At 28.3% G+C, this 22,144-nt stretch overlaps 2 protein-coding genes across 2 annotated transcripts in view; one reads left to right on the top strand and one right to left on the bottom strand.

The window, feature by feature from the left end:
• The window catches only part of fus (epithelial splicing regulatory protein fusilli), a 112,780-nt gene extending 107,609 nt beyond the window's left edge, over positions 1–5,171 (top strand). Inside the window, exon 13 of the mRNA XM_016072171.4 lies at positions 789–5,171. Within this exon, the coding sequence (XP_015927657.2) occupies positions 789–950 (162 nt within the window). The 3' untranslated portion in view covers positions 951–5,171. The remainder of the gene's footprint in view (positions 1–788) is intronic.
• A 927-nt stretch (positions 5,172–6,098) lies between these two features.
• The window catches only part of IntS8 (integrator complex subunit 8), a 39,540-nt gene continuing 23,494 nt past the window's right edge, over positions 6,099–22,144 (bottom strand). Inside the window, exons 15-25 of the mRNA XM_071181204.2 lie at positions 20,788–20,898; positions 18,850–19,063; positions 18,208–18,317; positions 17,203–17,284; positions 15,421–15,523; positions 14,799–14,832; positions 12,090–12,149; positions 11,942–12,003; positions 10,267–10,385; positions 8,843–8,997; positions 6,099–6,491 (exon numbers count right to left, since the gene is read on the bottom strand). Coding sequence (XP_071037305.2) covers positions 6,192–6,491; positions 8,843–8,997; positions 10,267–10,385; positions 11,942–12,003; positions 12,090–12,149; positions 14,799–14,832; positions 15,421–15,523; positions 17,203–17,284; positions 18,208–18,317; positions 18,850–19,063; positions 20,788–20,898 — 1,350 coding nt within the window. The 3' untranslated portion in view covers positions 6,099–6,191. The remainder of the gene's footprint in view (positions 6,492–8,842; positions 8,998–10,266; positions 10,386–11,941; positions 12,004–12,089; positions 12,150–14,798; positions 14,833–15,420; positions 15,524–17,202; positions 17,285–18,207; positions 18,318–18,849; positions 19,064–20,787; positions 20,899–22,144) is intronic.

Below are 22,144 nucleotides of genomic sequence, written 5' to 3'. Positions count from 1 at the left end.
ACAGTTCAAGTGAATGTTAGGGAGTTATCAATTTCGCCAACTGGGAGCTTGTGGATAAAAAGTAAATGAAAGACTCAATCTTTGTTTTTATTATCAATTACTTGTTTTCTTGTTATCAACTTTAAAATTAATTTATTAAATTCTCTTAAGTCTCACAAACAACCTTCATCCCCGCAGCTCTTTAATTGTAGCGGCATAAATAACTTTGCAAAGATGAACATAACACCAACGAAGTATAATTTCCTGGAAGGTATTGGTATTTGTCCTCAAATGATGAAAATGTCATAAAAGATAGCCGTATATTGACAGTAATTAAAAGATTTGATGAAAAGATTTGTAAGAGAAAAAGTAAAGAAGTTCCGAAATTATTGGAAAAAATTATCCTTAAATTCTTGGAGGATATTTAAGAGCAACTTAACAATGTTAACAATAAAGATTATGAAAGGGCAGAACAAAAACAAGTAAAGTTTAATTGCTATATTAATATTTCTATTAATATTGCTAATTAATATTTCCACTAACAAAAACATCTTGATTACCTTCATAAACAATATTTTACTTTATAGTGAGTATGTATTTTGAATCATCTGAGCTAAGCTATGTGAAGTATACTATAGCTAATTTTTATGGAATGCTTTAGGCTTATAGCTAGTATTGCAAATGACTAAAAAAAATTTAATTATGAGAACTAAATGACTACTAGTTTATCATACATTTAAACTCTTTATAATGTTAAGTGTGGAATAGATTTGCATACGTTTTAGCTCATATTTTTGCTCCATTTTTAGCTAACAACAGAGTGCATCCAGGTTCAGCGGAATGGTGATGTCCGCCCAAACAGTGAAGCGATGGTAACATTCCCAGCTGCAAGGATTGAAGCCGAGAGAGCCCTTCAAGAGAAAACTCGTCAAAGCATCAGCAATCGGTACATCGAGCTGTTCATGGCTTGAAAGAAACAACGGATGAAACAAAGTATTTTTTTTTTTTAAGCACGTGATCCATACACCAGTGACAAGCACCAACAAGTCTTTCTGATAAACTGTTCGTCTTTATTTTGTATGTGTTCTATCATGCAACAAGATCATAGCTTCTTCCATTTTGTATAGTCTTCAATCTTCTTTATTTTATCAAATCCTTCTTTGACCTACTAGTTATTTTATAAGCTATATGTGAACGTGTTCGTGAACTTAGCTTCATGTTTTTATGTGTCTTGCCGTTTTTATTCACGTTAGTCTCCGTGATTCTGTGCATGATTTAGCTAGCTTTTAAGTGATTTAGCTACATAAATGTGTTGCAAGCGTATTTATTTTGACTACCCAGGTTACTGTTTTTAAGAACGTAACATTTCTGTTTATGTGTTACTGCCCTAACCTGGAACACTGAAAGCAAGATGTCTTTTGAATGATTAAATGGCCATCTAGAAATTTGTAGTGAATTTATTTGCTAATCTCTTTTATTTTCATATTTTTCATTTGTGTATTGTCTACTTTTGCATGTCTAGTCTTTTATCTAGATGGTTTTGCAATATTTAAGCGCATCAGACAAAATGACATCTGCTAAACAAAAAATCTTACCAGGTTAAGTCTTAACATAATGATTTAAAATTTTCTGTTAAGATTTAACATGTATATTTATCATATCAAAATAATGGTAATTGTTTTGATAAGTCATATTAACATAATGGTAATTAAATTATCATCGAACTGTGGTTTTAAGCCGCACAGTGAAAAACTTACTGCAGCTAAGAGGAAGAAATGTGAATACCTAACATTAACATAGAATACCACACCTTGAAATAAGCTGATGATTTTCATTTTTTTCCCACTTAGACAATGATTTTATCCTTATGGTAGCTTACATATAACTATATTCTAGTTTTGATAGTTAATTAAAAAAAGCAAAAAATAATGGTAAAGTTTTATCATAACAGATCTGTCCAATACCTTAAGTGGTGCGACATGAAATATAGATTCAAAATACGAAGCTGCTAAAGTATTTATTTTTAACTATACATTACCATTTTTTAACACAGTTTTAATGATGTTTGAAGCTATTATTTCTTTACTCGCTTGTAATATACTATTATGTGTGTACTTTTTATAAACTTTTTTATGCAGATATTATTTCACTGTATGTATTGTGTTACCAAATGAGTTTTTATTTATTGTAAGAGAGAGAGAGAGTTTTGATGTTACCCTATGAAGGCGTGCGCTTAGCAGCACTTCTATGCATTCCAAGTGCCTTTAAACTATTTTTTGTCTGTATATCTTGTTATAATAATCTTGTCGTATTATGCATTTATAGCTATGATTGCCTTATGCTGTGAATATGGTTTGAGAATAACATGGTTCACATCGACTAAGATTTTAAATGTTTAAATTGAAAGTATCACATGAAGTATGACGAATGCTCAATATTCAAATGAACCCTGAGCTTTAGATACATAGTTTTCATTTACACAGAAAACAAAAAGTATATATCTAAAGCTGTTAATTGTTTATTTCACTAAGCAATAATTCTAGAATTATTTGAAACTTAAATATTACCTGCTTGCTTTGTGCACTATTTTTTAAACTTAATAAATGTAGGATTTGCAAGTGCTTCTAAATTTAAAAAAAAATTGCTGTGTGGGAGCCAAGTCCTATCCAATAGCAACGAGACCCTACCTCATATTTTTGCGGAAGAAAAAGCTGCAATTAGGGTTAGGTTATGCATTAAAAGAGGTAAATCAAGTCAGATTATGCGATTACAGACTCTAATTTCAATATTACATACATTATAATAATCAAATTCTATCATAATGTCTGATTATTAGCAACATATTCTTTTGAAATGAATAAAAATGGGGTCCAGAGTGAAGCTTTGGATTTGTTTCTTAAACCGTATTTTGCTGTATTAGTTTTTACAGCAAAGAAAAAAATTAGCAACTAAATTAAAAAGTTAGAAGTCTTTTAATTCATAATTATCTAAAAATATACAACAAAAAGCTTCAGCAATTGGATCAACTATCACCCTTTAAACAACTTCTATATATGCTCAATAATGGATGTGAACTATGATGTTATTCTTTACACCAAAAACATGTGCTTGTACTTGTAAACAGTACTTTTTTTTGTAATGTCTTTGTTTATTTAATGTCCTAATATATATTCATATATTATATCAGAATCAAAATTATTTTTTTTTTTTGCTTCAACAAACACGTTTCCTAATATATTATCACAAGTGTTTTATATAAGAACTCAAAGCTTTGTATTTGATATTGTATTTAGTTTACAACTGTTTTTGAATTATGTTTACTAACAAGTGAATATGTAATTGAATGGACTTGTTTTCGTGAACAATGATGTGTGAAAACTATTTTTAGACATTTTTAACAACAAATTAAAACATTCCCCAAAGTGCAATAACAATTAAAATTGTATTCAACAGATAAAACTAGGGCTGTATTTGTTTTTATCTAAATTTTGTAGGAACATTGTTTTAAAGCATATATTTAAAAATATTGTTGAATTTTGGGAACAAAGTATATGGTTAACATTTTATCATTACCTGGAGCTTATTGTAATTTTTTGTCCATATTGATTAAAAGTACATTCCATTTTCAGTGCCTTACTGTTGAAAATGAAATAGTAAAACTGTTGGAAAAAAAATCTATTTTTATAAAATTATGAAAACTATTTAAAACTTGTTGATTTTATATTGCTATAGAGTATATATGTAGGTTTCAGAGAAACAGGAAAAGAATAATGTGAATGAAATAAAAGTCCTGAACATACTGTTAATTATAGGAAAACTAATAGTTTTACTAAATTAGGGATGCACCACTTGTGGTCCAGTGGAAAAATGTAGTCTCTTGCCTTCCAACTATAAGTGCTTTTCATACTTATTTCTATAAACTTTGATAAAAAAGTAAACTTTTAATGTAAAAATTGCAAAATATAGCAGTACTATTTCACGGTATCAGAAGATCTAAATCTTTGGTCTTCCTGAATTTTTTTTATTTTTAAATTCTCTTTTAATGTTCATAAATTCAACGATTTATTTAAACATTAAAGATGAAATTCATAATTAAGATCTGTGATGGCATAGTGGTTAAAACTTTAAGATCAAATAGATTATGAATTATTGTTGAATTTAAATATACTCAGAAGGTTTCAAACTCATCGCTGGTTATAAAAATAAATTAACTTGCGGGAACCTTTTTAACTCTTCCACGGAACCTTGGGGTTCTGCAGAACACCATTTGGAAGTCATTGCACTAAGCTATCATTGCGTGCTCCATCCAGTGGTGGCTTGGAGACAACCCAGCTTTATATCAGCTCATACAGGGAGTAAAGGCGGCAGGTGTGCAATGCTGACAATGACCCCTTTCTCAACAACTAGTTGCAGCAGGAATGCTTTATTTATTTTAATTAACAATAAAACAATTTTAATATCAATAATAAAACAGAAGAGGTTGAAAACCTACTTCAATTCTAAAAAAGATGACAAATAGTTCAAAATTTCAATTATTTTTTAACTTGAAAATATTTTACACATACTTTGTCTTTAATTTTTAAGTCAAATTGATACAGCACATTGATTGTTATGAGGAATAATTAAATTTGCTTAAACTGATTCAAAAATAGAATTTTTGACAGCTCTTCCTCTCAAAGCCAAAATATATTTTTCTGTTGTTCTCTGTAGAAAAAAAGTTGTGCACTTTTTTTGACAAGCATTCTTTTTGTTCATTTTCAGAGCCGTTGAAATTGAGCTCTGATTAGCTTCATACAAAATTTTGAATTTTAACTCAAATATATAAATATTTCTTTAAAAAATTATAACAGTTGTTTTAAGAATTCTATTCCATTTTGTAACATTTGCTACATTTTGTAATAAAAAACAATGAATAGGTTTTTAAAATTTCCCACAGTTGAGAAGTTTTTGGGCAATGTGCAAATAATGAGTGTGCATTTTTTAAAAGTTTTTATAGAAATGAAAAAGTCATATATTGCAAGAAAATCAAAAGTTTCCCCCCCACATCTATGTACATAATGTGGTTGTTACAATATTGTTGTTCCCAATGAATTGTGTAAACTGTAGTTCTGTACATGTATTCATTTATTATTCAATGCATACACTTTTGTCGTGTTGAAAAAACATTTTAATAAAGTTTTATGTATATTTCAGTTTTATGAGTATCACTAGCATTCACTTCTTAAGTGTTGAAAGACACCAGCTATTAAATTTAAATATATCTAATACTCAGACGCGATTTAAATATTATATAAGCATGCTTCGGGCAATTTTGGACCATCCCCATTAATGCTTACATAAGAAAGGTTCAATACCTCCTATTTTTTGCTTTAAATTTGACTTTTACTGTAGTAAAAAAAAATAAAAGCCTCTTTTTGAAAACTGTCAAAAACAAAAATCAAAATTTGATTGTAAATTATATTGAGAGAAATTAGTAATTGGAATAAAAACAAAATTTGAGTATGTAAGCATTTTCATTTTTTTAAAAAATAGTTTTAAAAAAATTCATAGCATTTTGAAGGTTACCTTATTTAAATTTTTCAGTAGAGTATATATAGTTTTAATTAGGAGTTATTGATTAATACTATATATTAATTAGGAGTTTTAAGCTTTTTATTATGGTTTTTCACTTCCGTCCGTCTCACTTATACACATTTATTCTGTGCTTTCTTGCCTCTGCACAGAAATGAAAGGTACCCATAATATTAATTTAAAAATAATTATCTATATGCAATTTCATAAAAACAAATGTTGATTATGCTATCCTCCATTGCATAATATGTGGGCTCCAAGAAATTTCAAACTCTTTTGTAGATCCATGTATAAAAATATTAAGTCTTAAATAAATAGCCAATTAATTAATAAATAATTAACTATTGCATACAGATGAAAAATAGTTAAAAGATTTTAAAAACATTTTCCTATAGGTAATTTCATAAAACCAAGGCTCAATTATGCTAGTTTTCATTGCAATATATGCTGGAAAATAGAAATTTGAAACTTTTGAAGTCTTTAATAGCCATCACGTTTTATAAATAATTAATTACTACATATTGATTTAAAAACAGCATTTAAAAATATTAAGACTTAAAACTATTTTAATCAAAAATGAATTATAGATGCAATATTTACAAAATGTATCATACAATGTCCTATTTACATATTAGAAGCATTTACAAGTACTGTTTGGCCAGAGCTCTCAAAAACCAACCTTTCCTGAGGCTTGCAGCTTCTCTTTGAATCTCTTCATTGTTGTTGGAGTTGAGTTCTAGCTGACCAATCAGCTGGATCACCTGCTGCCGGCAGTCAGTTTCTCCCCGCTTTGTGTGGTGATGCACCAGGAATTCAAGCAGAGTGATATCCCATATGCAGGAGTAGTAAGTGTCACAGCTGTCGTTGCAAACTCTCTCCCCGAGGGCCTTGAATGCCATTGCATAGTTTGGCTCATCCAGGAACTGGTGGAGGATAGCGGCCTGGAATTATCAATGATTCCACATTTAAATCTCACACTAAAGCAGTTACTCAAGCAAAAGTAGATTTTTAACAAAAATAGAGGGCGCACTGTATTTTTGCGACCAGTACACAAAACCTAAGATATGGTGTTTTGGCCATCCATGATATACAGGGTAACCGCTCAAGTCTGAAAAAACCATAATTGAGAAACAACACCTAAATACATTACTTTTCAACCCTCTTAACTTTCAAAGGAGGTAACAATAATTGAAAAAATCGATGTCTAGGTACATTACAGTGGATAAGTTGAACTGGAAAAGACCCCTATAGCACCACCAACTGGAAAACTGAGGAGTCAGCGAACCTATCACAAAATGATGCGAGAAAAACAGGTGAATAAATAAGTTGCCGAGCATTATCGCGTCTGTAGGAACTGATACTTTGCGGATATTAACAGCTAGAAAAACAAGCATTTCTTACTGTATAAAAAGACAAAAAAATCTCAGAAGGAAAAAATAACTAGTTATGGCAAAATTCTTCAACTTTTATTTATAGACTTCTCATAAGCCAATTATCAAAGATGAGTAGAGCAAAGGAACTAAAATTAACAAAAACCAGCTTATTTAACAAAAGTTTATTAACCAGTTTATTAACAAAAACCAGTTAATTCACCTTTCAATGGAAACTGCTTTTAACCTTTATATACACTAAAGTTGGTTTAGAGACTTCATTGCTCTTATCGACTGCAATAGCAATTAAACTAAAACTAAACTCAGTGGCGCGACAGCCCATAGAGGGCCATGGCCTACTGTGCCCATCTCAGTTTTCTTGACCTTGGGCTCTGGTGTGCAGGAGCAGATGTTCCAGTCAGGTGGTCCGCAGAACGTGGAACCCCCAGTGTTTAGTTCCCAAGCATGCTTGGTATTCATTTATCGACCCACTGAAGGGATGAAAGGCTTCAACATGAAGTTGAAGACTTTCCACAAGTCAACCTTGCCCGGCCCCAGGATCGAACCAGGGACCTGTGGCACGACAGCGCGAAGCGCTACCGCTCAGCCACCGGGCGTCACAATAGCAATTACCTCAGAGTTTGAAAACATTTTGGAGTTTGACGAATATTAATTTGTGACCCCTAAATTGCATAACTGACTTTATTTTAAAAAAATATTCATTAAGAGTGAACAGAACATTATTACAAAACATATTTATTATATGCATATAATAATAAAAAAAAAATGATACAATGAATCTAAATAATTTATATCTTTAAATATGTGCATACCAGAGCTAATATTAAGAAAGGTATTATGGTAAATATGAACAATCAAAACTCATTTGTCAATAAAGGTTACAAAAAGGAAAAAATATGCTTTTGTATAACGTTATTCGAGATAAATTATTGATAATAAAACTTTATTAAAAAAATTTTAAGTGATTCAATGTTTAAATTTACATTTAGAAACATTTAACATTTTCAAGCACACAACTAGAAAGGCCATTTAAAAAAAATTACACAGATTTAAAAAATGAACAATTTCACGAGCACTAAAAAAGAATGAGCATAGATTCCAAGAAGCAATAATTGTTGTTTAACTAAAAAAATAAACAAGTTTTGTAACTAAGAGAAACATTTTAAACATGAAGGCTAAACATAAAACTAAAAAAATAATGAACATAGATTCTAAGATGGATAATTGTTCCATTATTAAAAATTAATTACACAAATTTTAAAAATGAAGGATTGTCTAATAATGAAAAAAGTATAAAGATTATGAACTGGTACAATTGCCACACCATTAAAAAAAAAAGCATGAATGTGTGTTTTAAAAATGAAGAAATATTAGAACACTTAAAAAAAAATGTGAGAAGAAAGTCATAACAAAAAAAAGGTGCAGTTTACTATGAAAATACTAAGTAAAAGAATAAAATATTTCACAGTAATTTTATAGATTTTTAATAACCAAAAAAAAAGGAAATAAATAAAAAAAACTATTACATTTAATTTGACAACAATATTTTCTATTTGTAAAGGACATTAACTGATAATCTAATCTTTATAATCTTAATCTATTTTTTTTAAAATTTTTCATTTCATAAATTTGCATAGTAAAGGATAAAAATTCATTTTTGATAACGTATTCCTGAATAAAATATTGACATAAATTTTTATAATATCCTAAGTATTTTTTAAAATAATTCAAAAATACTTTTGTTATTATACAAATTTATACCAATATCTAATTGTTCATACTAATATCTAATTGCTCATTGGAAAAGTTGCAGGCACATTTTGTTTTGAATCTAAAAAACTTAGGGACATTAAACTAATTTAAACTAATGCACTAATATAATCATAAACTGTTTATCATACCTGTGTGTGGTTTTGAAGTTTGGAGCAGCAGTGAATCATGTGCTTGTACTGGAGATCGTCAAAAATAGCTTTTGGCAAGGGGAGGCTAAAAAAATCACTGCTAACCATAGCGGCAGAGATGTAGTATTTTAGGGCACTTGCATAATGACCTTGAACTGAAATATTAAATAAACAAAAATTATTCTTTTAAGCTGTGATGAGAAGAATTTACTTAAAATTTGCAATATTTTAATTTTATGTTATCTGAAAATTCCCCATCAGTATGGTCATTAGTATAGAATTTTGTTAAGAGTTTATTAGGTTTTTAAAGTCAGTAAATGGTTTTTTATTTACTGTTAGATAACATAATGTGTTAAATAATACTTTCATAAATTGTAATTAAAATCATTAATTGCTAATAAATATTTCATTAACAGTGGGCACTTTGGATAATTTCTTATCCATCATTGGCACATTTTACTTGTGAAATAGAATTTGTGATTTGAGTGAAAAACCCTTTGCTGCATTCAACGAGGAATTAACAACAACTACTCTATTTTTTTTCTTAATTTATTCACAGCATGAAGTCAATTCGCAATTGCTGGAACTCTATGTTTGCTTAAAAAACATCACTTATTTGTACATGGTATCTGCTACATTTTAGATTTTCAAATTCATGACTAATTCCGAAAATTTTCCATGACTTAACAAAGTTACTATTTTCTCCGGAAAAAAAAAACACAACAAGTATAAAAAAGAATTATAACAACATGAATTGAATTGATAGGTATAACCAAAACTGTTATACTCAGCATCTTCATATTTATAGATTTTAAATTAAAAAAACAGAGTAATGAAAGAGTTAAAGCAATAAAATAGCTGGAAAAAAATACAAAAGCAAATATTTTTTCTTTTTTTCCTCTGCAGAATTATATTCTAAAGATACTTTTCTTGTTTATTGGAAAGGAAAGAAATACTCCTGATTTTTCTGTTCTCATTTCAGAATTTAAAAAAATTGCCAAAGGGCTTGCTTCAGCTAGAATTTAAAATTGATAAAATAAAAAATAACAACAAAAATTCTGAAATCACCGAAGTTTAAAAGATAATTCGTTCAAGAAAAAATATTTTTTCCTTCATTTTTTGAAAGAACACTATGATTTTTAAAGAACAGGATAAAAAATATTTTATATTTCAATCAAATATGACTGTGAGTGGGGATTTTGTTATAAATTCAAACATTCAAAACACCATGAAATTGGGGAAAGGGGAGGGGGTAAAATCCATTTCAAAATTTAGATTTTTCGGCAACCTTAATCCATGACTTTTTTTTTAAAAAAAATAGTTAAAATCATAAAATTTCATGATAAATTTTGTTCAATATCGAAATTCGTGACTTTCCAGGTGTGCAGATACCCTGTCTGTAATAGAAAAACAATATTACTCACCATACATGACATCTCCTTTTGTACGAAGCCATGCAGTATGGGTTGGGTGAATGGACAACGCATGGTGTAAAGTGTTTTGAAAAATTTCCCCTACAGCCATCATATTGAACACACTAGAACTAAAACACAAATTAAATAATGTTTTTAAATGATTGAAACTAAAATAAAAATAACTTTAATATTATGTATAGTTTTGAAATTAACAAACTTTTATTTCAACTATAAAACCACCAATAAATTAAAACTATAGCATGACGCATAAAAAGTGTAGCATTTTCATCGAGTCATTGATGAAAATGCTACACATGAACATTTATCATAATGTTGCTTTAACCTGTGCCAGTAATGCAAGTTAAATAATTAATTTCTCTTCGTTGATAGTTTTTAATTAACAAACTTTATTTCAATTATAAAACTAGTAGCAATAAATGGAAACCATGACACGGCATATAAAAATATGAAATTATGGAAAAAATTACACACCACGCCAAAAAAATATGCAAAGATTAAGTTATGCATGAAGACTATATAAAAATAATTTTTATGTATTGCAGGCACAAGTAATATAATTTAATAATTTATTTCTTTTAATTGAAATATTTCAAAATTGACCTGGTAATTTTCAATTTCACTTAGTTCACAAATAAATATTATAGAAATTTTAACTAATTTATCATATGTCAGCAAATAAATTATCTAATTTACAACTACCTAATATTGTGGCTAAAGATTTGGCGCTGTATATTTTATGTTTCGCAAATTTAAAAAAAAATAATTAAACTTTTTTACTGTTTCACCATATTATTTGTGAATTCAGAAAACAGCTATAAAAAAAGTAATTTAGTGAAAGTAGAACATTATGAATAATTATTTCACTTTTAATTATCATACTGTTGTATTATTCTTTAGTTGCTATTAAAATAAAATGAATGAAAGTTAGTTTAAGGGGATTAAACAGGATGAAACTTAATGATATCTGCTATACTACACCAAACGCACATGACGTTTGATATATATGCTGATCAAATACCGTTGCAAACTAAGTCTAGCACAAAAAAAGAGGAAAAAATCACTGGGTAGCTTTATGGTCATGGGTTCTAGTTTCGTTAAAAACGGGAGAAAAAAAACCTTTAAGAAGTTGAACTACAAGAAATGTTTAAAACCTTCTGAAAACTAAACAACTTTGGGAATTTATTTTTCTCACTAGATTGATGCATCTAGATTTGTTGTTTGTTTAGTTTGATAATAATAATAAGTGATTACTATAACTAAAAGTAGTATATAATCAAAATAATGAAAAGTTTCAACCTGCTTTTCTTTTTTATTTTAAAGGTGCTTATTGTTATAAATACTATAATATATGTACAATAAAATAATAAAAACAAAGATCTTCATATACCAAATGAAGAGGAAATAAAAATGATATAGATACATCAACCCAGAGATAATGTATTTTACCAAAGTTATCTGCTTACTAATTCATTGAACATTATTTACAGCATAAAATCTGAAATACAACATTATTTATGCAAATGAAATAATTAAATTGGGGATGAAAATGTTTGGAGGTGATGATACAAATAATAATATTCATATTATTATTTAAATCTACCAGATGAAAATCATAATCCAAACAAAGATGAATAAATAATAAAAACAAAAGATAAATACATACTTAGAGATGACAGAAGGCCAAAGTCCTTGATATTCCAAAAATATTTCTCCAACAGAATCATCCTGAAATAATTTAGATTTGCATTAAACTGATATTCTAATCAAAGAAATAATTAAAACTTAACTACACAAAAAAGGAAGTCACTTGCCTTCAATATGTTGTAGAACTTTGCCAAACAAGAAATGATGATACTTAGAACCAACGTATCCTAAAAATAAAAAAGATTTTCAAGTTATATGTCATACAACAAACATGTTTCAATAAAATAAGTGATAAGTTGAAATGACTTGGAGCAGTTTAATGTTAAATTAAACCGGAATCAGTATTAGAAGCAAGTTTGGTTTTTTCCTTAAATTTAATAATTAATTAATCGCAAATACAAACTGAAGAGTAATCACTGCTTCGTTTGTATTGCAATAAAATATTTAAATGTTTCTGAGCGTGCCAGTAGCAATTTTTTAAAAATTAAAAAAAAAGGCAAGTTTGAAACACGCTGAAGTCGATATGACAAGTTTATTATTTTTATTATCATAATTTAGAAGCCGTTTGGTTTTTCTTGTAAGTGTCCCACCAGCACTACATTAATTGTCTAACAGCAACAGTAAAATTAATGATGATTTGAAGACAATCATCATCATAGTTGGCTAGACAGCCCAGTGTGGGCCAATGCCTTCCTCTGAAGATTTCTCCACAACAACTTTCGATTTATCTTTGATCTCCAATTCTTTTTATTAATTGCATTAAAATCAAAAAGTCAGTCTATCTCAACCGTGTCCTTCTCCGTTTTTTTGTTCCAGTGGGTCTAAAAAGCAGTATCTTTTTTATTATATTGTCATAATTCATTCGAATCACATGGGCCATTCAATTCATTCTATTTAATTTATGTATTTAATATCAGGTTGTTTATAAATCTTGTACAGTTCAAAGTTAAATCTCCTTCGCCTTATTGCTTTAATTTACACTACCAAGTACACTCCGCAAAATCGTTCACTCAAATCTTTGTCCTCAAATTTGAGATTTGACGACAATACTGAAGCATAAATGTGGTACGCTACAGCAATTCAGATCGGAGGACAGATGGAGATAGTATTCTTGGGCCACTGCACCGTCTTCCTTAACTATCCAGCTGAGCATTTATTTTTTTCTGGCTCTAAAGCCATGCATTATTTACCCTGTAAGAAAATGCAATTTTATTGAGCATCCAATTTTTAGCATGTGGAATCAAACCCAACCTTCCACTACGATGGACGAAGACACAAACTACTATACTGACTATGCTGTGTAAGGAGCTGAAGCTGTTTAAAAAAAACAGCAAGCAAGAAAAGAACTTGATTGAAGAACATTTGAACAAAAAAGCTTTTGAGTAAAGATAAATTGAAGCTATAAAAGCATTGCTGTAAAAGTAAAATTTCTGATACAAACATAGACTTTGCGGCATAAAAATTTTAAAAGAAGTTAGAAAAATATATGAGTCTATGCCAATTTATAAATACGTAAAAATGTGTTCTTGCATTTTCTTTCACATTTATTTTTTACAAAAAAAAAAATTACTAAGTGAATTAAATAATAAATTAAAATTACTATAAAATCCATATTTTAATTATCTATACATAATAATAAAAGCGGCTGTGTGTGTGTCTGTAATCACAATATATCGCCCCAGAAGCCTCGCCCGGGCACGAAACTCGGCCCATAATTGTGTTTTGACATAATGAAGAAGTATTTTTTTTCTTTTTCAAAAATTTTGATTAGTTATTTAGTTATCAGTCATTTTGTAAGCCTATGCTTTTCGTCTGCTTTTTCGTCTTCAAAGAGCCATATTCAAAAAACTATTAAAAAATGCATATACTTTTCCCCACTCTTATAAATGTATGCTAATGCGAACCTCACAATTTAAATATTAATTTTCGACAACTTAAACCAATAATATACGAAGGAATTAATAATTTATGTAAAGTTCGCATTAGTTTACATTTAAAGTGGAGAAAAGTTTAACTTCTGTATTAAAAATGTGGCAACATATTCGATACGTAAATAGAACGCTTCGCTTTGATATATTTGTCGCTGTTCATAATTGTTATAATAAGTTTTTCTTCTTCTTTCCACGCTCTATTTTTTTTTTCTTAAGCGAAGACGATAATTTTTATAGCGATATTGTAGTACTTTGTACAACTAAAAATTCTTTTCACAACACTTTAAAAATATTTACTTTATTTTCTTTATATATACAGAGAACAGTCGGCAAAGAATTCGATTAGGTTGAAAAACATTTCGCTAAAAAGGAACGAATTCCAAAAGAAAAAATAAACAACTTAAAGAATAAAAATGCTGATGCCAGCCAATTTTTTGAAAGTTAACTTAGAAAAAACAAACCAAACGATGTTAAATAACAAACCAAACGATGTTAACAAAATGACGTAGAAAGCGCAACTAGATCAAAATTATACAAGCACAACTAGATCAAATTATAATACCTGAGTGCTTGACGTAACAGATATAGAAATAGAATTTGATACCATAAAAAATTATATAGAAATAGAAATTGATACCATAAAAAATTTATTCGTTTTCGTGTTCTTTTCATGTATTTAGCATTTTAGTTTTTTTTTTTCTTAAACGTTGTAGCTATATAATTTCAAACATCCTCAAGAGCTATAACACATCTGCAGCAGAACTGGACATGAAGACAAAATTGCTGGACAGGAACACTTTAATTGTCCACTAATCTTCAGATTTCCGGCTATGTTTTAAAAAATTTTATTTGTGAAAACCTTTAGCTTGGCGGACAGCTGGGCGCCTTTGGCTGCTAGTAGTCAATAAAAAGAAGATAGGATAACAACAAAATAATGATGCCTACCTTTAGCTTCTTGATAAACTGGTATAGTTGTTGCCTGAAAATAGAAATTAACATTGAATATCTTTTTCAAAGTTAAGTTTATTAGCATTATTAATAAGAAGTAACAAGATGTGCTATAATTAACTAATAATATGAACACATTGCTTTGTATAAAAATTGAGAGAATGCATAACAAAACTTAAAATTTGTAATGCAGTATCAATGTCAGCAGCTTTCAAAGCAGACAATCGAACTGGTATGAATATTCTGTTTTAGTTTGCAATTTAGGTGAACTTGAATGTTTATTATTAAATAACTATCAAACATTTGTTTGTCATATTCATAAAAAAATTTGCTTTATGGTGGTTCAAATTGAAAATACATGCCTTTTATAGGGTCAAAAAAATTATCTAAAACTTAATTGTTAACAGCAAACCATGTTTTTAAGTTGAGAGGAAAATTAAACTGTTTATGAAAGTTTAATGTTTCTGAAACTCTCTACAGTTAACTTTGACATTAGAAATTATAACAAAAATGTGTGTTGTTCTGCATGCTTATTTTTCTTAAATGCTGTTTCTTAATTAAAAAAAACATACATATAATCACACAAATAGAAATAGCATTATTTGTAATGCAAACTCACTTTGTAATAATTCCTTGAGAGGATTCCCGAGAATTATCTTTCATAACACCAGAATTTGTCCTCTTGTGTTGATTATTAACAGTATTGTTAAAAATAGGAAGAACTGAAACAAATTAAAAATATCTCTGTATTAGTTGCTGAACAATGGATATATATCAAAACTGAAAATTCAAAAAAAAATAATAATAAAATAAAAAATAAAAAAAAAAAAATAACAAAAATTTAAAAAAGTGCATTTATAAAAAAAGTACATATAGTTATCAATTACAATTAGTAGAATGAGTCAATATATCAAGCTAATTGAACGGTCATGAGTTAAAAACTTCTATTGCTTTTTAGATGAAAAGGAATAAAAGTGGACAAGTTACAAGTATGAAATTCAAACATATCAAAGAACATTCAAAATCAGTAAGCAAAAAATCAATAGAAATAGAAATCAGATAATACAGATGGTGATGGATTGGACTCTCTATTAAAAAGCTGAAAAATTCAAAATAAAACAGAAGCTGAACTGGACACCCCAAGGCAAACGAAAGAGAGGCAGATCTAAAACAACATGGTGCAGAACTATTATCCGTGAATTAAAAACAGTAAACAAAACATGGCGAGAAATAAAGTGTTTGTCCACAACTGAAGGTGAGATGGAAAGTCACAACAAAGGTCTAACTAAGGGATAAAGAGGTGTAAGAAGAAGAAGACTGCATTTTTTACCAGGATGACAATGCATGAATTATTAAATCAGAGACAAGTTAGAAACTAGAAAAGGAAGAGTCGGCAATGAAAAACAAAAGACAAATTAATGGAAGTGAGGATTGAACAAGAGAAATCCAGTAGTAAAAGCAAATGAGGTAATTGGGCAAATCAGATGCACTCTGAAATTAAGTTTAAAAGGTACACAACAGGTGTATCTGCAATTAAGACATCCTTGACAAACTATCAATTGAGATACATTGTTAGGATTTTGAACATAAATTTAATCTCAGTGACATAATTTTTTTTTTTTATATACTTCTATCTTGACACATTTTGATACCCTCCTTCGAGTATCAATTCTGATTACCTAGTAAATGATCTCAATTCTGTCTCACCTTTATATTATGGTCATGGAGTCAAAGAAAAAATTTTACAGCAGCTGGAACTGGAAAAATTTAAATTAAAATTTGAAATAATGTTTCATGCTCATTTGAACCTGTGTGTGTCTTATATCATGTTCCTTAAAGCACATTAAAAGACTGAAGGTGAGAAAGCTTATTTTCTGTCCTCCTATATTAGTGTTTTGTTTAGCTGTTAAAATTTAATAATTTATCCCGGAAGTTGAAAGATAAGATAGATAATTTTTACATTCAGATAATACACAATAAAGTATAGTTTGTCTACAATAAGAACTCCCCTACCATAAAGTCTGAGGCTGTCTGCTGCTGTGGAAACAAGAATAGCACATTTCAGGGAGGGTAGTTTCTCTTCACTCTAGGGTTAACACAATAGACTGAAGAAAAAGATAAATTCTCTTTCTCTCGCCTACCCGAACCAAACCCTGTCCTAAACAATAACCCCACACCCCTACTGGAAATAGTTATACCTCGTTACCATATTCCCCGCTATGGGTCCAGACGAATGGCTAGGGGAGTTATTTTGACAAACTATAAACACCATCAGTACAGAATAAAATAACAACTTTTCGATAGACTAATAAATGATAAATCAATGTCTTTCTTTATCATTTCTCAATCAATCAAAAAAGTTATTGGCTGATCAAGACAAGTTATTAGCTTATTAACTTACTTGTATCCCACATTTCCTTTGGTGTGTTTCTACCTGTCTTATTCAGAACTTCTTTGCAAACAGAAGCAACTACTTTGGCAAACTAAAATAAACACAAATATTAAAACAGATGTGATAAAAAGATTTAAAAAGTATATATTTAAAAAAATACATTAGTTAAAGAGGAAGAAAATTAATTCGTTTTCTTGTGGTTTTTATGTAACAGAAGGTAGATAATTTCAAGTTACTGGAAAATCAATGTTGCTCTCTTATTTTTTTTTACTTTTATTCTTTCGTATGCATTGTTTCTTTCTTTCTCCCTTTATTTATTTTTTTTGCAGAATCTAGCTTATAGACTAATCACTATCTATGTTTTGTTAGCTGCTGTGAAAGTACATGCTGAAACAATAAAAATGTGAGCATAATACAGGCTTGCTAGCTACTATCTTTTTTGTAAAGTATTTTATAAAATGGCAAATATTTAAAAACCAAAAGCTTTCAGAATTTTTGGTAATTTTGATAACATTTTAAAAGCCTCACCACGAAAGAGCTGGAACAAAGTGGCGATGCATATGAACTTTTAAACCATTTAAACTTAATTTACAAACCATAGTGGTGTGTAAAATAAGTTTAAAAGAATAAAAAATAATACATAAAAAATAATACATTAAAACAGTAATTTAGCTACCACAAGAATAAGTTTTTGCAAAAAATGTAAAAAGTTGGCAGTTTTGATAATACAATACTTTTTTTTTAAATGTTTACTATACAGTTTTTCTCAAAAACTGTACACATATACCAAATTAATTAAAATCAAATTATATTTACTGAGTAAGAAAAAAACTAAGAATAAGCATCAGATAAAAGAAAAAGATTTTTAACTTCAATCAACTCTGATAGCTTTTTTTTTCTTTTTGTTTAATCAATAAAAGTTATTTGTCTTATTTTCTTTTTAAGCTAAATAATAAAAATAATACAAATCATTTTACATACAAATGAAAGAAAATTTCTGAAAGAAATCGATACCTGCATATATCCATCGCTTTTAGGTTCCACTTCAATTAGCTTTTCCCATTCCCGAAAGTTAAGCAAAACAGCAGAGCATAATTCCATCAAATTTGGATCTGGTGGAACCTCTTAAGAAATATGTAAAGAAGAAAATTTTTTAAATGGGCAAAATAAAACCAAAAATAAAAATTAAACCATACTTATACCTTCTAAAATTTCTGTTCTTTAACAACTTTTCTTAAAAATTCTTAAAAAACTTTTAATTTCACTAAATTACATAGTAAATGACTATTTTATTATCAATTAAACTAATTCTTTTCTACTTAGAGATTCTTTTTAAACTGAAAATCAGATGTTAAAGGAGGTTAGATGTAGGGAAGAAAACCCTTAATCATAGGTACATCATCCCTGCATGTCCAGTAGATCCATACCCATCCCTTTAAATGCTTTTGCTTAAATTCTAAATTAAGTAAAACGTTAGTACCAGTTCTTCTCAAACAAATTAAAAGAATAGAAAAAAAAAATTTAAACAAATAACCAAACAATTGAGGCCAATTGTTTTAAATTTAAAAAAAAAAAATCAGTCTGCTGAACCTATGTATAGATGGTTGTGAATCCTAACTTTAGAGAACTTTAAACAGAAAGTAAATAAAGATTTACCCCTTTCTTTCTTGTATGATGCAAGCAAGGTCATTATTCTCTGGACAATTTCAGCCCTATAGGATGATGACTGACAAAAGTGGAAAGGGGAATCTAATACTTCCAGCAAATCCACCCTGAGGTGCTCCCAGTTTAGAAATCGGCTCAATCTCGGAGACGTGTTGCGTACTTCAGTTTGTATCATCTGATACAGAAGTCTAGCTTCATGATATTTCTGTGAAGAATAAATTTTTAGTTTAGAACTTGTACAGTTTTCGATCTACCAATAAATAACTACACACATCATCACTTTAAAAACATCAGTAATATTAATATTTAAAGTCACAAAAATAGTTGTTATATTGAAACTAATTGTATATATAAGATATACTGCAAACCTATATATGTATAAAATAAAAACCTCAAAACTACAATATTTCTGAAAATAAAATTTGGAAAATTTTTGATTCAAAAGCTAAACACCAAATTAAAAAGGTAAATACATAGGGTTATTGGTTTGTAATAAGTATTATATACATTATATTTAATACATTTTTAAAATTAAATATTAGAAACATTTATTAAAAAAAATGAAAGCACTTTTAGAAGATTTTAAATTTCTTTACAAAAGCTTTTTTGCTTAGCTATAAGATAGATAATTGTCTAAGTAATATATTCCATATATTATTTAGTAATCAGGGGTCTGTCCAGACCGAATTTACTACCGTTTAGCGGTACCTTCACAAATTCAACTTAAGGAAAAACGGTAGTTTCACAAATTTAATTTTAGGAAAAACGGTAGTTTCACAAATTTAATTTTAGGAAAAACGGTAGCTTCACAAAATACTTTTTCTTAAAATTTTATTTTTGTATTCCTTAAGAAATGATAAATCCATATTCTTGTGTTGGATTTTTAAATATAATTTTTAATTTTTTACAAATTATGTCTAAATTTTCACAAAATAGGTACCTCTCAGAAAAACCTAGACAGACCCCTGGTAATATATTTCCTACTTTTTTTTCTTTTAGAAAATTTCAAGACATGCAGTAAAATTTGGCAAATAAAATAGGAAATTTTACGAAATTCGTAATTAATATAATTAGCACAAGTGGACACTAAAAATGATTAAAACATATTTTGCATGACGCTATTTTTTTTTCTTAAACTATAACTTATCTGAAATGAAAAAATTCAATTTGTTATGTAAATTTCATATTTTGACAAAAACAGATAAAGGTAAACATTTTTAAGAAAAGGCACAAAAATTAAAGAACTTTTGTGCTTTTTATTTTAGATGAATCTTGAGTTTCAAGCAACTTAATTTGAGAGAGTTTTACAGACGATCAAATTTTAAGGACATTTTGACTTGCTAAACCAGGAATATTTTGCAATATGAGTAAACTCTTTTCATCATATAATCTCTAATGTTGCTCTCACCATGAAAATTCAATTTTATTTCGACTGTTTTCTAAATAATTCCATTAAAATCGTAGTTATTTTTATGTTCTAAATTGATCATCTGCATTTTATCTGTATTTAAAATACAATAATGGTATTTTAAATACAATAAAATACAAAAAAAAATTTAAGAAAAAAATAACATAATACAAGAAAGAATATTAATTTTTAAAATACAAAAAAATAATACATTTGTTGTTTTTAATTGTTTGATTTTGAAAATTTTTTTCAGAATCGTTGAAAGGACAGAATTTTGTAACTATAGGACTTGAAAATAATGAAAACTATAACAAAAATTATTTTAATGATAGAAAAAATGTGAAAATATTTATTGACTTTATTAACTTCTACTTCCTGGCAATCAGGAGATAAGACCCTGACCTAACTGCAAACAACCTGAAAGACAGTTTATCTCCTGCTTACCAGACAATACATCTTCTAATTTCTTCTACATTAATTTTGATTTTACTTTTAAATTTGAAAGAAAAAAAATAACAAACCTTAATAGCTCTTAATTCAGCAGCTTTTGCGAGCAATATGTGAATCATTTCTTGGTCTACATTCATAGGAACGTTCTTTAAAAATATACTAACTGCAACTGGAGATTCCCACTAGAACAAAAATAATTTTAGTCTTAAAAAGAAACCAACCAATAAAATAAAGCAGAAAGTGGGGGTTCAACATAAAAATTCTTTAAGAAGAAACTTTGTTTTTCATTTGGTTCATAAAAAATTTAAGATATATTACAACATTAATTGACAAATTTATAGCACATTGTGAAGTTTGTGAGATACTTCTAAATTAATAATAAGATAGACAAGTAAAAACTGAAAAAATTTGAGAAAACTCATAAATCTGTAAAGCTAAAATTATTCATAAACAATTCATTAATTGTAGGTTGAATAAAGTAACTTTATCTTAAGACTAACTAAACAAAATGGCCAAACCAAACCATCAAAAATGATATAACTACCAAAATCGGTAATGACAGTCAGCCTCTAAATTTACTGCTATTGTTTGTCAGTATAAGGAAAATGAAATTTAGAAGACAATAATGAAAATTTAGAACACTGAATAAAACGAAGCATTAATAACTCGGGCAAATACAGTAAGACTTGCATATAATGAGTAACTCGAGAAACAGAAAAATGCACGCTACATCAGGACAATCATTAAATCAGAGTTCAATTTACTAAAAAAAAACAATTTAATTACATGTACTAATTAATTTTACATATTTTAATTAAATAAACAAAGCTTTTTTTCTTCATTTAAGAGTTTTATAATTTAAATTTTTATTTACAGATAAAACTTTTCTTTTCAACATTTTAAACAGGTATATAAAAAGAACGCTTTCAAAAAAAGGTAAGCGCTGGAAATGAGATTTTCTTACATGTGACTCTGAAACTGGAAATGCTTCTGCATTCATTTAGTAAGTACTTGTCTGATGATAAATTTAAACCCCTCAAAACTCTCTCCTTATTTTCTATAATCGAGACAATATGTTGCCCTGGTATCCAGTCTGGGTTGTATTCCCTTTTCTATGAATGCAGCATTCCTTTAATTTAATGCACAGTACACAATAAAAATTTGCACAGTACACTATCAGTTGACTAAAGACAATTGATAGTGCACTATGCAAATCTTTATAGTTTGTTATTTTTAATACTATTCAAAACATTGCATCGTATAAAACATTCTATTTCACCCATTAAATCCAAGATTATTATAAATGGGTTACACTGTATTAGTGAAATTATAAATAAATGCGATGCACAATGTATCAGTTAAGAGTCATGAAGAGGTTAATGCAATTTTATGCATTTCCAAGGGGTAAAATGCATGCGTTGGGTTAGA

The sequence above is a fragment of the Parasteatoda tepidariorum genome, chromosome 8 (assembly GCF_982258835.1).
Source record: "Parasteatoda tepidariorum strain Cologne lab strain chromosome 8, Ptep-v5.0, whole genome shotgun sequence".
NCBI classification, from domain to species: Eukaryota; Metazoa; Arthropoda; class Arachnida; order Araneae; family Theridiidae; genus Parasteatoda; species Parasteatoda tepidariorum.
Note: the sequence above shows the minus strand (reverse complement) of the source record. Positions and strands in the feature narration are given on the sequence as shown.